Source organism: Mesoplodon mirus, assembly GCF_964341445.2.
Source record: "Mesoplodon mirus genome assembly, chromosome: 7".
In the NCBI taxonomy this organism is placed as follows: Eukaryota; Metazoa; Chordata; class Mammalia; order Artiodactyla; family Ziphiidae; genus Mesoplodon; species Mesoplodon mirus.
In genome coordinates this window covers 28,211,195-28,234,668 of record NC_138983.1, presented here as the reverse complement: position 1 = coordinate 28,234,668, position 23,474 = coordinate 28,211,195, and the positions used below count along the sequence as shown (strand labels likewise).

Below are 23,474 nucleotides of genomic sequence, written 5' to 3'. Positions count from 1 at the left end.
TAAATAAATTTAAGAAAAACATTTAAAAAAATTATTTTTAAAAATACATAAATTTGATCAGAAACTTCATATGCAACTAAATAATTTAAACAAATCTTATTGTAAATATATATTTTAATTCCTTTCTTACACTTTATCTAGTTATGAAAAAAATATGAGGTAGATTACCAAAATATCTACTCTGAAAAGGGATAAAATAAAGAGAAAAAAAAGCAAGGAAGGGGGAAAGCAGTATAGGAATAGACCAAAGCCAGAGATAAGGTGCTTCAGAGAACTCATCAATTAAATGATTAATAGTATCTATCTCATTCTGCTGTTGGGATGATTATAAAAAGGAAAGTGTTTAGAATAATATTTTGTCTAGTTAATTGTGCAAGCATCCAAAAAATGCTAGATAATATTTTTATCATCATTATGATACTAGACATGAATATCACACTGTTTTTATTTGCTGGAGATAAAGCACTATTTGGGCGCTGAGAATCCTTTTGGCTAAAGCAAAGAGAAAAACAACATTTGAAGATACACATGGCTGAAAGGGAGAGATAAATTCCTCAAGATACAACGTTCCTGGTCCTGAGATCTTAGAGAAATTTATTTCAGGGTCTTCATAAAGGGGTTATTTGTGATACAGCAAACAGTATCCTACTATATAATTAATACATATTGAGAACTTACTATGTGCTGGGCATTTTACTAAGACCTCTATATACTTTATTGTATATAATTCTCAAAATGATACTCTGAGGTAGGTCCACTCCTCTTTTGTACAGTAACTGAGATTTAGTCACATAGCCAGGTGGGGGCAGAGCCAGAATTAGAATCAAGGCCATTTGCTTCCAGAGCCAGTGCCTTTAACCACTGCCTTTATAGTAAGCATGACACTGAGTTTTTGATTGATGCCTGTTTCTTTTAATTTCCTCAATGCAAACTGATGTCATAACTCCAAGTTATGATTCAGTAAAGGGGACAGCCAGCTAATTCCCCTGCCTGATTCAAGGATAACCTTTAGAATATGAGGGGAAGGGATGGCTATACCCTCTTGGTAGACCTGCATGAATAACATTACCTCCAAGCAGGTTTTAAATAAGAATGTGAAAGAAGAATGTTTGAAATTTTAAGTCTTCCAGAACCTGGAGATCAGATATTCCACATGCCAAATAAAGGCAGAATTATATGCTTTAGTGATCGGCTAGGCATTAAATATTCACATAATTACTTTCTAAAACTCATTAGAAAACCAAACAAATAATATCATTATAAAATAATAGAAAAATATATTGGTCTCTGCCCCCAGTTCCTGACACAGAGCTCCTAAAATTCTTGTAATTTCCTAAGTGGTAAAGAGCCTTAGGGGCATCTTTTGTTCTAATTCCTGACACAGAGCTCCTAAATTCTTTGGAATTTCCTGGGTGCTAGCAGTGTCTTTTGTTCTAATGAGATGAATCTTGGTGGGCTCCTGGATGGGGGCTGGTCACCAGAAAGTCCAAGCCATGATTAGAAACTTGGAATTTTCAACCCTACTCCCCATTCTCCAGAGAGGGACTAGAAATGGAGTTGATGATCAATCATGCCTACAGGATGAAGTCTCCATAAAAATACCAAAAGTACACGGTTCAGAAAGCTGGTTTGGTGAACCCATGGAGATGGTGGGAGAGTGGAGTGTCAGAGAAAACACGGAATCTTCATGCCCTTTCCCATGTACCTTACCCTATGCTTCTCTTTCATCTGGATTTTCATCTGTATCCTTTACCATATCCTTTTATAATAAATGGGTAAACAGTAAGTAAACAGTTTTCCTGAGTTCTGTGAGATGCTCCAGCAAATTAATTGAACCTGAGGAGGGAGCCAATTTATAGCCATTCAGTCAGAAGCACAGGTCTGGACCTCTGAAATGGGGTGAGTGGGAAGCAGTGTTGTGAGACTGGGCCCTTAACCTGTGGGATCTGACCTTATCTCCAGGTAGGTAGTGTCAGAATTGAGTTAAATTGTAGAACATCCAGCTAGATGGTGTGGGAGTTGGTGTGGGAAAAAACCCCACAGGTCTGGTGTCAGAAGCATTGTGAATGGGATAGTAGTATGAGAATGAAGGAGAGACACACAGGAAGGAGTGGGTTTTTCCTACTTAATCCTACACACAATAATGATAACTAATATTATGAAATTGCTAAGTATCAACCAGGCATTAATCTAAGTGATATATATTCATATGCATATATATTCATATTCATATATATTCTTATGAATACACATTCATATTTATGAAGACTGAACTAGTATATATTCACGTGACTGTTAGTGTCCTCATTTTACAAATGAGGGAACTGAGGTACAGAGAGTACCCACGATCATTCATCTAACAAGTGACAGGTAGGAGCTGAACCCTGGTATTTTCAGCTCCAAAACACAGATTCTTTTTTTTTTTTTTTTTTTTTTTTGCTGTACGCGGGTCTCTCACTGTTGTGGCTTCTCCCATTGCGGAGCACAGGCCCCGGACGCACAGGCTCAGCGGCCATAGCTCACGGGCCCAGCCGCTCCGCGGCATGTGGGATCTTCCCAGACTGGGGCACGAACCTGTGTCCCCTGCATCAGCAGGCGGACTCTCAACCACTGCGCCACCAGGGAAGCCCCCAAAACACAGATTCTTAACCTCTAAACCATGACTCGCAACACAACAATGGAAATCTGAGACAACCACTGAATCACTGCTAGCAAGACTCTTTTTCATTTACCAAATTGTTGTTAGGGGCACAGGCCCTGCCCTTAAGTTGTACCTAGTCTAATGAAACGCACAAAGATGTAGACAGATAATTATAACACAATGCACTAGGAGCTGTGATAGGGGTGCATTTGTTGTAGCTTCTGGGAGTTCATAGGAGCAGTGGAGATGGGGGAGGGGAGTTGGAGGACAGGAGGTGTAGAGAGGACACCTTCTCTTCTAATAGTAGGAAGAGATTTGCATTGATCTAGTCCCACTTTCTTAAGCGGTCTCCAGTTGGTTTTGGTTCTGAATTTAAGAACAGAACCTGCTCATGTTGCATAAAGTAGCTAAACTGTCAAACATGTTTCATAAATTCTAGGCAATTTATTGAATGTTTTGGGGCTGAAATCAAGTTTACATTAAAATTTTTTTCTTATTATTCTGCAAGGTAAAAACATTATGAGAATTTCATATGAGTAGCTTACTATGATTTTTTTAACTCTCAAAGGGGTGACTGAATGCAAGAATTACACTTAACTTTCATATGATCAAACATAAGTAGAATCAGCTAAATCCTGTAGAATGTAACCAACCTTCCATACTTTTAACAGGTGTCTCTTTTGTTCCAACAGGGGCTGCCTCTTCCTTTTGTCCCTCAGAGTCTCTCTGGATAAAAGATTTATCAAGAGCCCATAAAACCAAATCCCACAAGGAAAGGATTGTGGTTCCATCTTTGGTATATACTTTGGAGGCTGCTCTGGCAAGACCAAGTTGTTCCATGCATTCTGCAAGCAGCTAAAAAACACAGACTATAAGGAACTGAGAAGAAATAGTGGTAGAACTGAGAATAATCACGACGAGTGTGTTAATTTAGAACTCTGAGAAAATCCTTTAATTTGAGAAAATAGAAAGCAATAGCCACCAACTTGATCTTTGATTAGAGATGATTTTTGATATTGGATTGTCCTACATAATCTCACAAATTAGTCCAATCCAGCTGTGAAAATTCTTAGCTCCAAAAATTTAACACAGCAGCTATTGTATGTTAATACATTTTATCATCAGAGTTTTTATTTCCAAAGAAGTGTAAACCTAGAAATCCACTTTCAATTGTGTGCTTTAAGAATGAATAAAATTATTCTAACACTTCAGATGAACTGTTTTAAAATAAATGAGTACTTGACTTTTAAACCAAGAACTGACACATTATTACTTCCATTTGGCAGATGGGAAATCAGGCTGAAAGGTTAATATTTTTGTCCAAGACCACAAAAGCGAGGGTCCCAGGGTGAATTCTGGAATCGCTAACTTTTATCCTTTGCTTAGTCCATTGAACAACAATATCTTAATAAAAAATCTATTCGTACTCAGAGGGGTGAGTGAACGATTATGTGTGTGTGTATTTGCAAGGAAGTCTCCAGGGTAACTCCATATCATATTTAACATTGCTTGTAAAATATGTTGTTAAAGGTATTGGCCAGAATGTACAGACACAAGACAACCATCATGCAAGGGAAGGACAAGGCTGGGTTTGGGCCCTGGGGACTCTCCTCCCTTCCCATGGCTGTGGGGAGCAGCCTCTAAGACAGAAATCACATGTTCCCTCCTAGCACAACTCCTGCCTCTCCAATTTGAAAATGAAATGAAACCCCCTATCAATAAATTAGTGCTCCGATTCTCCAGATGATAAAGGAGGTGGTATCTCTTAGGATACTGAGTTGACATACAACTTGAAGCTGGAAGGGGAAGGAAGGCAAAAAAGGCTTTCTGTTTCTCATTTTTCTAAGTCTGTATCCGAAGAAATACAATAAAAAATAACATCTTAAAGAAAACAGAGATCTTGATCTCAGCAGCTTAAGTTGGTAAAACTGGCCAGGGATATTTGTCACTCAATCTCACTGCTTTTTTTCTTGTCAGAGAAATCACCATGATCATTACCTCTGATGATTCGAGAAGCACTTAAGTGATAGCCACTTACCATGGGGAATGTTCCAGCCACAATTAACTTCCCATTTCGATATCCGTCTCCATTTTTGTATGCAAGTATTTTCACTGCCTTCTGGTGAGTAACCGCCATGCCACTATGAGATACAACTTGCGTGCAGGTCTTCATCCGTAAAGAAGATAACAGACGTTCTTCATAATAACTTAAAGTGTTTTCAGCCTCATAAGAAGATAAATCAGCCTGATTTTTTTAAAAAGAACAACAACATAGATCAACTCAAACTTTTTTTCTTTTATTATTTTGTTATACTTCAGCCTCTTGATTTGTGTGTGTACATGGGTGTGGCATCTAAATTTTGAAATGTTCACTTCATATGCTGAAAGTATTAGGTGCTGTAGTGGGAAGGACATTGGGTCCGAACTCCTCAGTTCTCTTCCCAGCCCTGTCACTGAGTCTCTAGGTGACTTTGGGCCTCTGGCTTGTGTTTCTGGCCTTCTCCTGTTTTCTACTTTGCCTTCCCCTGGACAGGAGATGGGGAAGAAGGATGCCAGGGCCAGAGAGAGCCTGGGGTTGAAGTAGTGGACACTAGTAGTAAAGATATTCTCTTAATTTTTAACTTTAGGATGATGCCATCCTATGGTGGCAGATATTGATGAATGAGGAGGGGAATGAGTGTAGCCTTAACCACATGATAATGAGGGTGGTGAACGCCACACTTCACCTTTTCCTTTTCATTGCTACTCAGGAAGCTGCCCTGAGGGAGAAGTTGTGTCCAAGATGCTCTAACACTGGGGATTCTTTCCGATCAGCTCATCCCCACCTCCTTAACACAACCCTACTGTCACCAAAGCAAAGCCAAATGCCTGCAGGCTTTCCCAGAGGACTGACTCCCCTTTTCCCTCAGTTATTGTTTCAGTTGATGTTTATTGCAACTGTAACTACCCTGCTCTTCTGCAATGTGTGTCAGGTTTAGGGGAGAGAGGACAGTGACCTGGGAATAAGACCCGCAAACCCTGAAGAGCACAGCAGGTTGAAGGTTCCCACCCCTAAGGAATTGCTCCTTTTTATACAGTTGTGTAAGTTCCTCTTAGCTCTTCTCACTTCTAAACTTGAAGGAAAGGATTTTTTAAATGGTGCCATTTTAAATTAAGATCACAAGAAAGCAGCAGAGATTATTTTCTCCATGAGCTATAAAAAAAAAATAGTATTAGACATGAATGCATGAATTCAGGCACCCAACCTGAAGAGTCATTAACAACAACAGATCAAATTAGTCCTGAAAATACTAGGAAAAAAGGAGTTTACCCTGTGGATATAGGCAAAAAGCTACTCCACTAAGTAAAGATTTGCAGTTACTTCCTCATCTAAAAGCAACACAGGGAGTAGTGCAAGGTGTCAGGAGATGATTAAAGCTGCAGAAGAGCCCAATTAACTTCAAAGAGTATATCGAACTATTAATAGATAATGTATTTTAAGTTACAGTGGGGAAAAGGAAATCAATGCAGGTGGAATGGTAAAGGTGCATCAACGAAAGATGAATTGGATGAGTGGAGATGAACTTGAGTGCAGGGCAAGTAATGAATGTATCAAAGTTTCCAAACTGATGCCACACATGTATTAGCAGAGCTCAGATCGTTACATACTCTGGCCACATCTATGACCTTGAAAGGTCCTTGTGAGAAGGGCTTCTGGGTCTCGGAGCCTGAGGCACAGAGGAATGGCAGCCCTGGAAGCAACTGTTTCAGTCTCTTCTCTGCTCTCATGGATTGCCCACATGCCAAACAGAGCATTGTTTTTTTCTTTCCACTGGGTGAGAGATAATAGTATCCCTGAAAATGGAGGTAAAGATGCTTTTATTTGGATGCATATAAATTATGATAGCACTTTTGTAGAATACTTTACCATACAAATAAAGCACTTTTATGATCCCCAAATGCTAAATTTGAAATCTCAACATGAATGCATTACATTGCTCTCTAATTATTAATTATTATATAATATAATATAATTATATTATATTACAATTATATTATAATTATATTATAACTATTGTATTATAGAGCAAAATATTTCCAAACGCTGTTGACTGAAAAAGCCTAGAGGCAATGACAATTCAACATCAATGAGTATAACTTGTATCCAGAATCAGAGTTTCTTGGAGGAATGGCCAATTCCAGATTTGGGGCAAGAAATATACAAGAGAAGCAAGGATTTCCTGTGTGCCCAGAAAAAAAGAAGCCATCCAAAAGTAAAGGCATTATGTCAAAAAAGACAGAGGTGCCAACATGAAGGACATTCTAGTGGCCCAAAGTGGGACAATTTGGGAGTAAAATAAAATTATAACCAAAGCACTTCAAATATGTTTGAATAGGTAAAGTCCCGTGAGTTCATAATCATGTTAAAAATATAAGTAAAAAAAAAAAAAAGCAACAAAAAAAGCCAACAAACAGATAAAAAGAAAACCACTACTTACTGGAGTCCATTAGAAGTAAACTGGCACCAATTTACAACTCTGAAACTGGCCATTAGAAATTGTGGCAGATTATTTGCAGAGATGGCCATAGTAAAACCATCCCATTCTTGTTTGCATGCCCTTTTGAAATGTCATTTTGCTGCTCCTCCAATCAAGAAATAAGAGTTTCTTTCTTCTTTCCTCCTTTCCTTGAATCTGGGCAAGGCCATGTGACTTGCTGTGGCCAATGTAGCATTAGCAAATGTGATGCAAGCAGATGCATAAGAAGTGCTTGCACATTTCAGCTTGTTCTTTTTTGGCTGCATCTGGAAGCCTGAGACCATAATGTGAGCTCACTTGAGCTAGCCTACTTAAGAAGCCTTGAGGAGAACTAAGGCCCCCACCAGACATGTGATTTGACCATTCAGACACCATAGCACCACCAAACTACTGGTGTGCCACCAGATAACTACAGCCACATTAGTGACCCTGAGCAAGACCAGCAGAACTGCCCAGTTCAATCTAGCCCAAATTGTTGACTCAGAGCATAAAAATGGTTGTTGGCTTAAGCCACTAAATTTTCAGGTGATTTGCTATACTACAATAGATAATTTAGATAGAACAATTTAAGCATTTATCCTACCATCCTTTACAAACCGTATCTCTGGGCAGTCAAATACCTAGTTGAAGAGGTAAAGTTCTTCCTTACACTAAAAGCTCAGCTAATATATGTCAGGGAAAGTAATAGAACTTTTTAAAATTGACCCTTTTGAAACTTCTAATGAAATTATTGATTTAGGCAAAGATCACAAAAAAGGCAACACAAAATGAAAAGTCATTGGGAATTGTTTTTTGATGTGAGATTAGGTTGTAATCACCTGAACCCATGGAAAATCCACACTGCATCCCTGCATAAGTGATAAATATGAAATACACAGTAAAACCTATGAAGATTCTTGTCCAAAAAATGCTGAACATAAATATAATTAAACTCCAGTGCTAAATTTTTTTATAGGAATTATGGGAGCCAGAGAAACAGGTTAAAGGATGCCATAGGAAGCAAACAGAAAAATCCAAACAAGAGGCATTCTATAGAATGGATTCTGCGACCAGTGTCACATAGGGACCTTGTTTGAATCCTGACCCAAACCAACCAACCATAAGAAGAATTTTTTAGGAAACCTGGGAAATTTTATTATGAACAGGCTAGTAGATGGCCAAAAATTACTGTTAATTTTATTAGGTGATAATGGCATAATGGTAATGTAAGAAAATGGTCAAATTTTTACAGGTGCATGCTTAAGTTTGAGGTGAAATGGTATCATGTCTAGGATTTGTAAATATTGCAAAACCTTGATAATAGTTGAATTTGGATGATAGGTATATGAGTATTCACTGAACTAGTCTCTCTATTCTTGAATATGCATGAACATTTTAAAGCACTTTTATATAGACTCTCTGATTTGCTTTGTTCCTCACGAGGCTAAAAAAGTTAAGTACGGCCAGAGTTAATATCATCATTCTCAACTTACAGATGAGAAAACAAAAACTAAGAGAGGGAAGTTTTTAATCCAAGGATATCCAAGTAGTATGTGGCAGAGCTGAAATACAAAGCTGTGACTTCTGATTCCAAGTTTTTGGGTTTTTTGCCTTTGTCATATTTCTTCAACTATTCCATTTAAATACTTAAAGCTACTTCAATTCAAAGCCAACATTTAGATGATACTTTTGAAGATGTAATTCTTAAGTTCCACTATGGATTTCTCTCTATGCACATCTGATTTCCATTTTCCTAAAAATTACTGGGAGACAGAAAATTAAAACATCTCCTCTCAGATGGAATTGAATGAATACTACATACGGAATAATTTGTACAGAAAAACATGGACTTCATGATGAATTGTGTGCCAATGATATTTCTTATTACACTAAAGAAGCCTATTGAAAGTATCTAGAAAATGTATTTTCATTCATTAAAACGTCAATCCCTATGACTGTGGTGCTACTATTTTAATCATTCCCAAATTGTTTTATTTTGGCAATGGTACACGTACACAATGCAAACTGAATTTTTGGTTACTTCATTCACCCTTAACACAACATTTAAACTGCTGCTGGTAAGGAAAATGCAATACACTGGGGTAGCTCCCTAGGTTAGGCTATGTCTACAGAATGCAAACAGAGTTTAAAAGTTCAGCAAGTCAGCTGCTGGCTCTATACACAGAATACCAAGCAATTGGTTTGACTAATTATTTTCCTCTAAAAAATTTCCTTGATTTATTGAAATGTCTAACTTGCTCTGTTCATTTGATCTTATAGAAATATGGTCTATAACATGGAGTTTGTTTGATCAACAATGACACTTACTGTATATATAATAGCTAGTATGACTGTGAATAAATTATTCAGTTTCTTCATCAATCTTAATTTAATGAATTATTGATATTGATATTTATTATTTATGTTATATTATTTATTATAAGATAATCTATGTAAAAATAACTAATATTGCCTCAGTATCTAACATACAGTAGCTTTCTAGCATATAATAGTTACTTCATATTATTTTTCTTTTCTAAGCTTGCCAAGCAAATGTGGCCTAGAGAAGAAGTTCTTACCCTATGTCCAAATTGGATTTCAAGGGGAGTCTACAAACTCCCTAAAATTTTATACAAAAAGTGCTGTGTACACATGTGCATTTTTTGGGGAAAGAATATCCATAATTTTCACGAGACTCTCAATGAGGTCTACATCTCTGAAAAGGTTAAGAATTAATTACTGATTTAGAGCCTTTGTGTAGAGAGTTGGTTTTCCCAGGCCCAAGAGAGATAAGCATTTTTTTTAAATTTGTGAATCCCAGAATTGATATATTATTGTACTCTTCAGATTAACCATATTAATTTCTATCAGATAGGTTATCATTTAACTAGTAGGAAAGGAAAGTTATAATCTTTTAGAAGAAATATTGTTGAAAATTGGGAAGTTTTATCCCTCCCAAATTTCAAATAAGAACTCTTTTATCATAACTGTAACATCATACCTAAAATTAATAATAATAATACCCTAATATAATAAAATATTCAGTCAGTATTCAAATTTCTAGGGCTTCCCTGGTGGCGCAGTGGTTGAGAGTCCGCCTGCCAATGCAGGGGACACGGGTTCGTGCCCCGGTCCGGGAAGATCCCACATGCCGCAGAGCAGCTGGGTCCGTGAGCCATGGCCACTGGGCCTGTGCTCTGCAACAGGAGAGGCCACAACAGTGAGAGGCCCGCGTACCGCAAAAAAAAAAAAAAAAAAAAAAAAAAATTTCTACAGTTCTCTCACTCCCTTACAATTTATTTGAAAGAGAATAAGGGCAATACCTTATAATTAGTTTAAATACCTCTAAGTCTCTCTGAATCGTCACATTCCTTATTTCTTTTTCTTTCTTCTTTTGTTGTAATTATTCGTTGTACATTTTCTCCAGTTAGATTTGGGGGGGCAAGACCCCATCATAAATGGTACAGTGTATTTCTATCAAGGAGCAACTCTTTTGTCTCTTTTTGTTATGTTAGTAGCTACTGATGATCATTGCCTAGATCCATTAATTTATTAAAGTTCACAGTATAATGATATTCTGATTTCCTCATACATTACTCATGTATTAGCTGGGGTATTTCTACTAAGTGAAGCTTCTTCTTGTCAACTGTTTTGTCATCTTGAGGTACGGTTCATAAAGGAAGGGAAAAATAAATGCTTGATTCTTTATTGACTGGTTTTCAAAGTAACAAATTCATTCCTTTGCATCATCTAATTGTGACAAATTGAGTTGTTGTTGTTGCTATTGTTTAATATCTCTATGAACATATGGATTTAAACATATCTAATGTATGTCAATCCACTGCATTCAATAGTCATATTGATGCTTAAATTGTCTCATCTTTGGAGCCTTTTCAAGTTGACTCGATTCTTTTTAAGATGACTTCAGCGGTCTTTGGCAGCATACTGGCTAACAGGTATGAGATCACAGACAAAGGAGAAAAGGTCGGCGGGGATAGCAGAGTTGAAACCAGAGACGTGCAGAATGGTATGGTATATTTGACATCTCTTATTCAGTAGAGCCAGGGAATGACGAGTGAAGAAGCAGCAGTGGTTTAGAGACGACTGAGGGGAACAGTAAAGAGGGTCTTGGGCAGTCTTGTAATGTGCATACATTATGAGGTTTCAGTTTTCTGTAGGCCAATGATTATCAACAATAGCAAGGTGCCATGATCCACTGACCCACAAATATCTCAGGTATCTGTAAAGTATGGTGCAAATAATTCCTTACTAATAAAAATTAAAGGACCAAACTTGAGAAATTATTTCTTTTAAAATTAGAGTATAACATACTTAGCCCTATGCTTGGTATAATGTAATATAAAGCAACTTACAATCATTGGCATTTTAATATGCTTCCTGGAGTGGAGTGACATCGAGTGTGGCAAGCACACCTGTAGGAGTGAAGTATGTGTGATTATCCTGCTTCGTGCCTGTTCTGGTGAGCTGATGATGAACCAGAGATGGTGATGGTGATAGGGAGCCATCAAAACAATATAAGAAGATGGTAATATCAATATTCCTTCATTCTTTCCTAACCAGAATCACAGAGTCTAAATGATTTCACTCACAAGTCAGTGTTTATTTTGTGTGAACTTAAGGTTTTCTGGAAAAAAAGTTTCTTGCTTTATTAAACTTATCCATTCCCCCACCCCTCTTTTTTGTCCTCAGTAGGAAGGAACCACTTACTGCTTGATCAATGTGTTTTTCTTTAATCACAGAGGATGTACAAATACCAGCATAATTTGCTGCTGTGACTTCCTTATCCAGTGTAGTGTTATGAAAGGCCATAAAAGCTTTCATATTTTTCATGTAATTCCACTTTTGATTAGAAGTCCCATTGTTATGTGGTTTGTATTTCTGAAAAAAATGAGACAAAATATGGAGTCAAATAGGAGAGGTTATGATTTGTTTATAGCAGTCCTAGTTTTCATTGCATAAAGTCAGAAAGTACAGATAATTACTCAAAACTCTACTATGTAGTGATAACTACTATTGACATTTGATGATTTTATATATATATATATATATATATATATGAATTCTTGGATTTACAAAAATGTAATCACAAAATGCACATAATTTGGTAACGGTATTAGTTTTGCTTTTTTTTTTTTTTTAAAGGATATATACTATTTGATCTTAGGATATTTTATTGTACCAATATCCAATAGTTAAACATGTAGATTGTTTCTCAGATTTTCCTTAATATAAACAAAAGAGCAATCAACAATCATAAAATAAACCTTTGTGTAAATCCATAACTTCTTGAGAACAAACTCAAGTAGAATTGCTAATAAAGGAACAGGATCGCCCTCCCATCAGGAAACTTGCACAAGCCTCTTAGATAGCCTCATCCACCAGAGGGCAGACAGCAGGAGCAAGAAGAACTACAATCCTGCAGCCTGTGGAACAAAAGCCACATTCACAGAAAGATAGATAAGATGAAAAGGCAGAGGGCTATGTACCAGATGAAAGAACAAGATAAAACCCCAGAAAAACAACTAAATGAAGTGGAGATAGGAAAAAGAACTCAGAATAATGATAGTGAAGATGATTCAGGAACTCGGAAAAACAATGGAGGCAAAGATCAAGAAAATGCAAGAAATGTTTAACAAAGACCTAGAAGAATTAAAGAACAAACAAACAGAGATGAACAATACAATAACTGAAATGAAAACTATACTAGAAGGAATCAAAAGCAGAATAACTGAGGCAGAAGAACGTAAAAGTGACCTGGAAGACAGAATGGTAGAATTCACTGCCACGGAACAGAATAAAGAAAAAAGAATGAAAAGAAATGAAGACAGCCTAAGAGACCTCTGGGACAACATTAAACGCAACAACTTTCACATTATAGGGGTCCCAGAAGGAGAAGAGAGAGAGAAAGAACCCGAGAAAATATTTGAAGAGATTATAGTTGAAAACTTCCCTAACATGGGAAAGGAAATAGCCACCCAAGTCCAGGAAGCACAGAGAGTCCCATACAGGATAAACCCAAAGAGAAACATGCCGAGACACATAGTAATCAAACTGGCAAAAATTAAAGACAAAGAACAATTACTGAAAGCAGCAAGGGAAAAATGACAAATAACATATAAGGGAACTCCCATAAGGTTAACAGCTGATTTCTCAGCAGAAACTTCACAAGCCAGTAGGGAGTGGCATAATATACTTAAAGTGATGAAAGGGAAGAACGTACAACCAAGATTACTCTACCTGGCAAGGATTTCATTCAGATTCGATGGAGAAATCAAAAGCTTTACAGACAAGCAAAAGCTAAGAGAATTCAGCACCACCAAACCAGCCCTACAACAAATGCTAAAGGAACTTCTCTAAGTGGGAAACACAAGAGAAGAAAGGGACCTACAAAAACAAACCCAAAACAATTAAGAAAATGGTCATAGGAACATACATATCAATAGTTACCTTAAACGTGAATGGATTAAATGCTCCAACCAAAAGACACAGGCTTGCTGTATGGATACAAAAACAAGACCCATCTATATGCTGTCTACAAGAGACCCACTTCAGACCTAGGGACACATACAGACTGAAAGTGAGGGGATGGAAAAAGATATTCCATGCAAATGGAAATCAAAAGAAAGCTGGAGTAGCAATACTCAAATCAGATAAAATAGACTTTAAAATAAAGAATGTTACAAGAGACAAGGAAGGACACTATATAATGATCAAGGGATCAACCCAAGAAGATATAACAATTATAAATATATATGCACCCAACATAGGAGCACCTCAATACATAAGGCAACTGCTAACAGCTCTAAAAGAGGAAATCGACAGTAACAGAATAATAGTGGGGGACTTTAACACCTCACTTACATCACTGGACAGATCATCCAAAATGAAAATAAATAAGGAAACCAGAAGCTTTAAAAGACACAATAGACCAGATAGATTTAATTGATATTTATAGGGCATTCCATCCAAAAACAGCAGATTACACTTTCTTCTCAAGTGCGCACGGAACATTCTCCAGGAAAGATCACATCTTGGCTCACAATTCAAGCCACAGTAAATTTAAGAAAATTGAAATCATATCAAGCATCTTTTCTGACCACAACGCTGAGATTAGAAATGAATTACAGGGAAAAAAACGTAAAAAACACAAACACATGAAGGCTAAACAATACATTACTAAATATCCAAGAGATCACTGAAGAAATCAAAGAGGAAATCAAAAAATACCTAGAGACAAATGACAATGAAAACATGACGATCCAAAACCTATGGGATCCAGCAAAAGCAGTTCTAAGAGGGAAGTTTATAGCTATACAAGCGTACCTCAAAAAACAAGAAAAATCTCAAATAAACAATCTAACCTTATACCTAAAGGAACTAGAGAAAGAAGAACAAACAAAACCCAACGTTTCTGACAGTGTGAAGATGGCCCAACTCATGGAGGCTGCAGAGAGCATTTGGGGAATGAATGAGAAGCATCTCCTAGGGTCCCTCCCAATTCAAAAAGCTAATGATTCTGCATGCAGCAAGATGTCGATGCTAAAGTTGATTTCAATTAAAAACCCATTTCTGTACAAATGTTATAAAACTAGACTAATAAAATGTAAGTTGATGACTCCTAAAAAAAAAAAATTTGGCAAAAATTTTTTTTGACAAAATTCAACACCCATTTAGGATAAAAACTCTCCAGAAAGTGAGCATAGAGGGAACCTACCTCAACATAATAAAGGCCATATACGACAAACCCACAGCAAACATCATTCTCAATGGTGAAAAACTGAAAGCATTTCCTCTAAGATCAGCAACAAGACAAGGATGTCCACTCACACCACTATTATTCAACACAGCTTTGGAAGTCCTAGACACGGCAGTCAGAGAAGAAAAAGAAATAAAAGGAATACAGGACTTCCCTGGTGTGCAGTGGTTAAGAACCTGCCTGCCAATGCAGGGGACCCGGGTTTGAGCCCTGGTCTGGGAAGATCTCACATGCCATGGAGCAACTAAGCCCATGTGCCACAACTACTGAAGCCCGTGCATCATAACTACTGAAGCCCGCACACCTAGAGCCCATGCTCTGCAACTAGAGAAGCCACTGCAATGAGAAGCCCACGCACCGCAATGAAGAGTACCCCCCACTCGCCGCAACTAGAGAAAACCCGCGAGCAGCAACAAAGACCCAACACAGCCAAAACTAACTAAATAAATAAATCTATAAAAGGAATACAAATTGGAAAAGAAGAAGTAAAACTGTCACTCTTTGCAGATGACATGATACTATACATAGAGAATCCTAAAGATGCTACCAGAAAACTACTAGAGCTAATCAATGATCTTGGTAAAGTTGCAGGATACAAAATTAATGCACAGGAATCTCTTTCATTCTTATACACTAATGATGAAAAATCTGAAAGAGAGATTAAGGAAACACTCTCATTTACCACTGCAACAAAAAGAATAAAATACCTAGGAATAAACCTACCTAGGGAGACAAAAGACCTGTATGCAGAAAACTATAAGACACTGATGAAAGAAATTAGAGATGATACCAACAGATGGAGAGATATACCATGTTCTTAGATTGGAAGAATCAATATTGTGAAAATGACTATACTACCCAAAGCAGTCTACAGATTCAATGCAATCCCTATCAAATTACCAATGGCATTTTTTACAGAACTAGAACAAAAAATCTTAAAATTTGTATGGAGACACAAAAGACCCTGAAGAGCCATAGCAGTTTTGAGGGAAAAAAACGGAGCTGGAGGAATCAGGCTCCCTGACTTCAGACTATACTACAAAGCTACAGTAATCAAGACAATATGATACTGGCACAAAAACAGAAATATAGATCAATGGAACAAGATAGAAAGCCCAGAGATAAACCCACGCACTTATGGTCAACCAATCTATGACAAAGGAGGCAAGGATATACAATGGAGAAAAGACAGTCTCTTCAATAAGTGTTGCTGGGAAAACTGGACAGCTACATGTAAAAGACTGAAATTAGAACACTCCCTAACACCAAACACAAAAATAAACTCAAAATGGATTAAAGACCTAAATGTAAGACCGGACACTATAAAATTCTTAGAGGAAAACCTATGAAGAACACTCTTTGAGATAAATCACAGCAAGATCTTTTTTGATCCACCTCCTAGAGTAATGGAAATAAAAACAAAAATAAACAAATGGGACCTAAAGAAACTTAAAAGCTTTTGCACAGCAAAGGAAACCAAAAAACAAGATGAAAAGACAACCCTCAGAATGGGAGAAAATATTTGCAAACGAATCAAAGGAAAAAGGATTTATCTCCAAAATATATAAACAGCTCATGCAGCTCAATGTTCAAAAACAAACAACTCAGTCCAAAAATGGGCAGAAGACCTAAATAGACATTTCTCCAAAGAAGGCACACAGATGGCCAAGAAGCACATGAAAAGCTGCTCAACATCCCTAATTATTAGAAAAATGCAAACCAAACCTACAATGAGGTATCACCTCACACCAGTTAGAATGGGCATCATGAGAAAATCTACAAACAGCAAATGCTGGAGAGGGTGTGGAGAAAAGGGAACCCTCTTGCACTGCTGGGGGGAATGTAAATTGATACAGCCACTATGGAGAACAGTATGGAGGTTCCTTAAAAACTAAAAATAGAATTACCATATGATCCAGCAATCCCACTACTGGGCATATAGCCAGAGAAAACCATAATTCAAAAAGACACATGCACCCCAATGTTCATTGCAGCACTATTTACAATAGCCAGGTCATAGAAGCAACCTAAATGCCCATCGCCAGACGAATGGATAAAGTAGATGTGGTACATATATACAATGGAATATTACTCAGCCATCAAAAGGAACGAAATTGGGTCATTTGTTGAGACGTGGATGGATCTAGCAACTGTCATACAGAGTGAAGTAAGTCAGAAAGAGAAAAACAAATATCGTATATTAACGCATATATGTGGAACCTAGAAAAATGGCACAGATGAACCAGTTTGCTGGGCAGAAATAGAGACACAGATGTAGAGAACAAACGTATGGACACCAAGGGGGGAAAGCCGTGGGGTGGTGGGGGGTGGTGTGATGAATTGGGCGATTGGGGTTGACATGTATACACTGATGTGGATAAAATTGATGACTAATAAGGACTTGCTGTATAAAAAAAAATAAAGTAAAATTTTAAAAAAAGGAACAGGATCATTAAAAAAATTATGATGTATAATATAAAGTTTTAGCATAACAGATGCTTTCTAGAAGGGTTATTCTAGTTTACCCTTCCACCAATATTATACGAAATGGCCTCTTTTCCTCACACTCTTGCCAAAGCATCATCAATTTAATGAATGAAAAACAGTACCTTGCTGATATTTTAATTTACATTTCACTGGTTATCAAGAAGGTTTTCTTAAAAACATGTGAGTACACTCCATTTTATGTATTAGAAACAGCATCTTTATTGTAATTATAAAACTTGGTTTGAGCATAAGTTAAAAAAATGAGTAGTTTCAATTTCAAGGAATTTAAACCACTAGATTAGTTCCAACTAAACATATCATGACACCTCAAGAACTTTGTAATGAATAACACCTACTTTACCAAGGAGAGATTGATAGTGAAGAGGAAAATAAATGATCTCAGGAATTGATTTAATAAGTCAAACAACAGAGCATCCCTCAGAGGTATGGAAAACAAAGATTACATTTCAAGGAACAGGGAGGGGGTTTAGTAACATTAACTTAACATGTCTCATTTTTATTATTTTACATGACCTTTAATGTATTCTCATAAACTTGCTTCAAGAAATAAAAATGAAACACCAAGCAAAGAAAAAGCTCTTGAAAGGTAATAAAAATAACTTTGGGATCAAACTCATTTCTTATAAAATGGGAACCTTAGGGGAAAACATCCATATCTATAATTTTATGTAACAGATTAAGGTACAAAATTTGCATCTGCATAAGGTTTTATCTCACTGTGGTCTGTGCCAAAGAGGCACCTGACAGGGAAAAATTTGATGTCATATATACTGTGTCTCCTAGAATAAAATTTTAGTCCATATTTATCATCAGGGTAGAAGACTTATTTAAGCTGTGGTATTTGTCCAGATTGCTATATCCCAATTTTGGATTCAGGACCTGCAAAACAAGTTGCCTCATTGTTATTAAAATATGGAATAAAACAAATGTTATTTGGAGACAGTATATTCTGTTCAACACAAAGATGGCAAATACTGTGGAGGATACAGAAAGTAAATGCAGAGCAGGGACACTCCTAAACTTTTTCTCCTCCTAACAAGGAAAAATATATACGCGTCTAGGAGTGTCTTTGGTAAGTGAGGATAACAGACAAACGTGGGAAAGAAAAAACCAACCCCATAGGTCTTTACCCAAAATTCAAATGAAGCCAGCCTTCTCTGGAGTCTCCAAAAATTGTTTGGCTGCTATAAGCATTTGCAAAAGTATGTTGAAAGTATATTTCAAATGAGTCTCAGTAGAATTAGCATTGAAGAGCTCACACCCTCCTGAAAGACTCCTCTGACCACAGTCTTTCCCACCCGTTGCCAGGTGAGAGGGGACTTGCTTATGTCTCCAAATCATTGAACTTAAAATGCATGCATCTAACAGCCATTCACCTGACTGCACCCACCACTGAGACGCTATGAGTGCTACTGGGATAATTTCTCACGCTTGCCATTGGATTTGATTTAAGTAACTAGCATAGCTCCTGACATGCAGCAAGCCCACAATCACCATCTGTTGGATTAAACTAAATTCAGAGCTACAGGAACATGTTCAATTTGAAATCTAGGCAGACTATTGTAAATATTTTAACAATGGCATTCAAGATAGGTTTCTATGACAGCCATTTTCTTTCTCCACAACAAGGAAGCATGGAGCTTTCCTTAAATTTAACTAAATAAAGGGCTATAATTACTCTTTAGCCTCTACATATCTTACCTGAGCAATAACTGGATAGCCACAGACTTCATGTCCAGCCTTGGTCATAGACACTGCCAGCACCAGGTCTGGGTTACTCACCAGGTGAAAGGTCCTTGGGAAAACAGGATTAGGCCCATCACAAGGCAGCATGACCAATTTAGAGCTCCCTCTGTGCCCCTTATCTGTGTGTTGCCTCTTGGCTCCATACATAGTCTGCGCAAATGGATGTGAAATCCTTTGGGCATTTCTCCCCCACCATAAGCACGATGTTGAGGTTCCTCAGTGCAGAGTGCTAGAAGAACACTGAAGGAGAAAGGGGCATGCCTGTTCTTTCTGGCTGCTGCCTGGGGTCAGTGTTTGGGAGTGAGGGTGTCCAGGGATGCTCTGTCCCAGCCACGTGCCCAGAATGCACATGGTCCTTTAATACCCTCACAGCCCAGGCCTGGTCTGGTGATCATCCACTTATGGCACTCCCAACATGGACACCACGTGCTCCAGACCTTCTGCTGTACCAGCAACCCTGTACCTTTGCATCTCCACGTGCCCAGCAATAGCTGCACACCCACGTTAAGTTCCAGAGTGTTGCTTCCTGTTTGCCCAGCAACCACAGAACAGATCTGGCCATGCAAACCAACACATTTCCCTGCCATCCAGTAGACAGCATCCATACTTCTTCCAATGAGCTCTGAACTCCAGCTTTAGGGAGGGACCCGATCCCAAGTTTGTCCTCAACTCCCTCAGCCCTAGAGTACCGTATAGAGGTTTTTTTTAAAAAAAATCTGATAGTCACTCGTTTAGCATAGCTTAATAATTCTTTATGTTAAACATCCCTTGTTTAAATGACTGTGTGTTTTCTGTCTCCAGATTGTACCCAGACACTCTCCTCACCTGTTTTGCTGTTGTGAGAGGCAATGTGGCAGGGTGATTAGGAGCATGGATTCTGGAGCCACAATGCCTGAGTTTAAATCTTGAGTATATCTCAAGACCTGCTTAACAACTCTCAGCCTCAGTTTCCTCATCTGTAGAATAGGATAATGGTGCATACCGCACAGGACTTTCGTCCTGAGAATATAATGAGTTAATGCATAAAAAAATGTGTTGAATATTGTCTGGCTCATGGCACTTTGTATGAGCTACTATTATCGATTGTTGTGATTTTTTTTTATAGCTTTCCCTCAAATTCTTCTTTTCTAAATGAATATTCCCTAAAAGTCCAAGATATATATTGAATATTTTTAAGTTATCTTATATTGGAACTAAAATAAAGCCTCCTTGACTGAAAAAAAAGAAAGCAAAGTACAGAGCTAAAACCTTCAATTTCTTTCCCGTACATCACTTAAAAGCAAGAATAGACCAAACATTCAAGGATATTGTCTGCATAGAAAAAGCCAGTTCTTTATGTCTGTCAACATAGTTACATTACAGACCAGCAGTGGCATTCCTGCTGTGGAAAATATAACTAGTCCTGAATATAAAATTTAATGATGTGGGAGTAGAGGAAAGGGGAGAAAGCGGGGGTGGAGGAGATCTGTGATAAGAGTAACGTATTTTCCCTTTCAAGACAAAAAATTCTAGATATCTAATTTAAATCTCTGAACATAAAACAAAATATCCTCGTTGTAAAGCATTTACAAAATACTAGAAAATATAGTAAAAATTAAAACAGAATTTGAAACATTGTTTATATTCCTAAGACAATCACTATTAATCTTACAATGTGTTTCTTCCTTCTAGTGTTAGTTAACGAAGTGTCAGTTTAAATCCAAAGTGGGTATTCAATTTTATCAAATACCTTTTTAGCATTTATCAAGTCTGTGCACAGCACGAGAGCTGGTATTCAATATTGTTCATCTCCGTAGCCTCAGCATGTGGCATAGTTTGCATCTTGCATTTTTACTGGCACTCAGCAGTAGTCAGATGAATGAATGATTGTAAATTTCCTGCAACAATTTACTGAGGTGCCTAGATTAGTTGCCTAGCTTTCTCTGTTTTTGCTGCCTAGAATAGATGTAGCATCTTCTCCCAGGCTTCAGTGCCATGCTCAGCCATGACAGTGTTGACTTTTCTTTTCCTTTTTGGACTGTCAATTGTCACTTGCCCATTGCAGGAGTGCTTACATTCTGCAGGAAGCCTGAGCTTTTAGATTTCTACATAAAGCCCACTACGTGCCGAACGGCAGTGTGAGAACTGACTCTGTGTCCCAGAAATATCCCAGCACGACAGCATAGCCTCTTCTACTAACCCACAGTGCGAGTGCATACAAGTCACTTCATCTTCTTGAGTCTCAGTTTACCTAGCTTTATAATCAGGTGACTAAGACTAGAAAATTTTCAAAATCTCTTTCAGCTCTGAATTCCATGACACTGTATTTTCCCTTTTATAATTTTGAATCTTGTTGGGGATTTTTTTCCCTGAGCATTTTTTTCATATTTCCCTTTTGAGACCAAATGATTAATTCAGATTGTGCCAGGGTTGAAAATGGGAGAAAGATACCAGTTTATCTCAAAAGTTGACCTGGACCATTTTTCTGTGTGGCTAGAAACCAAGTAAGTGTGTCTTTCGTAAGCTCCTACTGCCTGCCAGTGCCCCCTTGCTCATTTCTCTCCTAGACTATGTGCTCTCCCAGCTAGGCCTTGTTCTCATAGTCAAAATTTCCCTTAAGAGGTTTTGCTGATAATTGCTTAAGATATCAGATTTCCTAGTTATTCTCTATTTTAAATAGAAGGCCAAAATGAAAAAGTAATTCAAGACCCAAAGGACTGAATGAAAGGGTTAAAGGTAGAAAATTCTAGGCACAGTGATAGCCCTTGGCGCCTCCCATCATGCTGGCAGTGAGCTACTGGGCTTCTGCTCTATTGACACAAATTCTGATTGGGCAGTTGCCTCAATAAATGCTAATTTACTGCCTGGGAAAAATACGGAAGATCAAAAGACTATGGTTCACATAAATGGAATTTTCTATAGGTTTCTGCTACATAGTGTAACCCAAGTTTCTCCAGGCCTCACCAGCTTATCAGAACAAATGGGTTTCAACACCCAATTACATGAAAAAGCAAAAGCAAAATGTCAAGGGAAAATGTAGAAGAAAGCTCAGAATTACGGTCACTATACAGATATTTCTGCCATGGGACATACGTTCCTCTGAATAATGCCCACGTCTAATCATCAAGACTTCTGCAAAACCTCTCGTGCCCAAGTGTCTGTGGGAGTCCCTAGACGGTGACCCACGTGTTCAGGAGCAAACCCTGTCCCACTGCTCCTCCCCCTCACGGCTCCACCTCTTCTCTCTGGACTCTGCAGTTTCCAGCCAGCGATCAGTCAATGCCACCATCTCCCTCCAACTGTCCCTCTCTTCTACGGCTTGACATGGGGAAGTCTCAATACGACAACATTGCAGAGCGTTCTGGAAAGTGGAAGGAAATCGGAAGAGACCATCCACTTTGGTGTTACATGTGGTTAGATTTTCCAAAGCAGTGAGGGAGTGCCTAGAGTTTTAGGCGAGCTTCCCTTTGTTTTTACTTAAACAGCCTTCCCGTCCTCCTGATTTCCCCACAGCACTTAGGGTGAAAACCAAAAGCAGTACAGACACTGAGCGGGACTCAGAACTTGCTCTCTCTTCTGATGACCAAGTGTTCCTGAGTTAAATTTATCAAGTGTGGCTGTCTAGTGCCTTGGGTCACTTCTCTCATTCCCCATGCGTGTCCACCCTATAGCCCTTCAGCCATGCTCAAATTCCAACTTAGGCTCAAGCGGGACCTCTACTATAATACAGAAAGCCAAGGCAGTAAGATGCAGCTCTAAATTCCAGAAATGTAGAGATGGGGTAGCACTAGCTGCGTGGGCAGGAATTTTTATGTTTTGTTCTTTGCTAAAGCACCAGCACCTAAAACACTTCCCTTGATAATCTTCTGCAGCTAAATGAATGAATTCTGGTTCCACAAAGCAAACCATTCGCAGGGCCAAAAGCCTGCTTCTTAGCTCCCCTGTCGCAAAGTCAGCTTAGCTAGGATAAATGGGGCAAAAGAACACATTCACCAGGTCTGTCTACAGGTTGGCTTTTCAGCTGTCTCTGAAACAAGGCTGCATGTGCTCCTTGCTGGCAGCTCTGAATCTCAGACAGTGAGCAGAGGAAGGCTAGCTCCTTTCCTGTCCATGCTGGGCCCTCTGCTGCCGCCTGCTGAAGATTATACAATCTCTCTCAAAGCAGCGATCCCCTAAGCCTTTTGCCTCACATACCTTTTGAGAATCCCCAAATCACAGCTCTTTCCCAGAAAAAGAAAAAAAAAGTATTACACAGATACACAAACACATTTTCTGTAGTATTTCAAGAGACTGAAGAGGGCCCTGGAGCCCCACCATATAACACTAA

General features: G+C 38.1%; 1 protein-coding gene across 1 annotated transcript in view; it reads right to left on the bottom strand.

Annotated features, from left to right (window-relative positions):
- DCDC1 (doublecortin domain containing 1) overlaps positions 1 to 23,474 on the bottom strand; it is a gene marked incomplete at its 3' end in the record, with an annotated part of 460,818 nt that overhangs the window by 24,074 nt on the left and 413,270 nt on the right. The window contains 5 exon segments of the mRNA XM_082627300.1: positions 3,304 to 3,496; positions 4,680 to 4,886; positions 6,290 to 6,475; positions 11,866 to 12,036; positions 19,124 to 19,217. Of these exon segments, the coding sequence (XP_082483426.1) occupies positions 3,304 to 3,496; positions 4,680 to 4,886; positions 6,290 to 6,475; positions 11,866 to 12,036; positions 19,124 to 19,217 (851 nt within the window).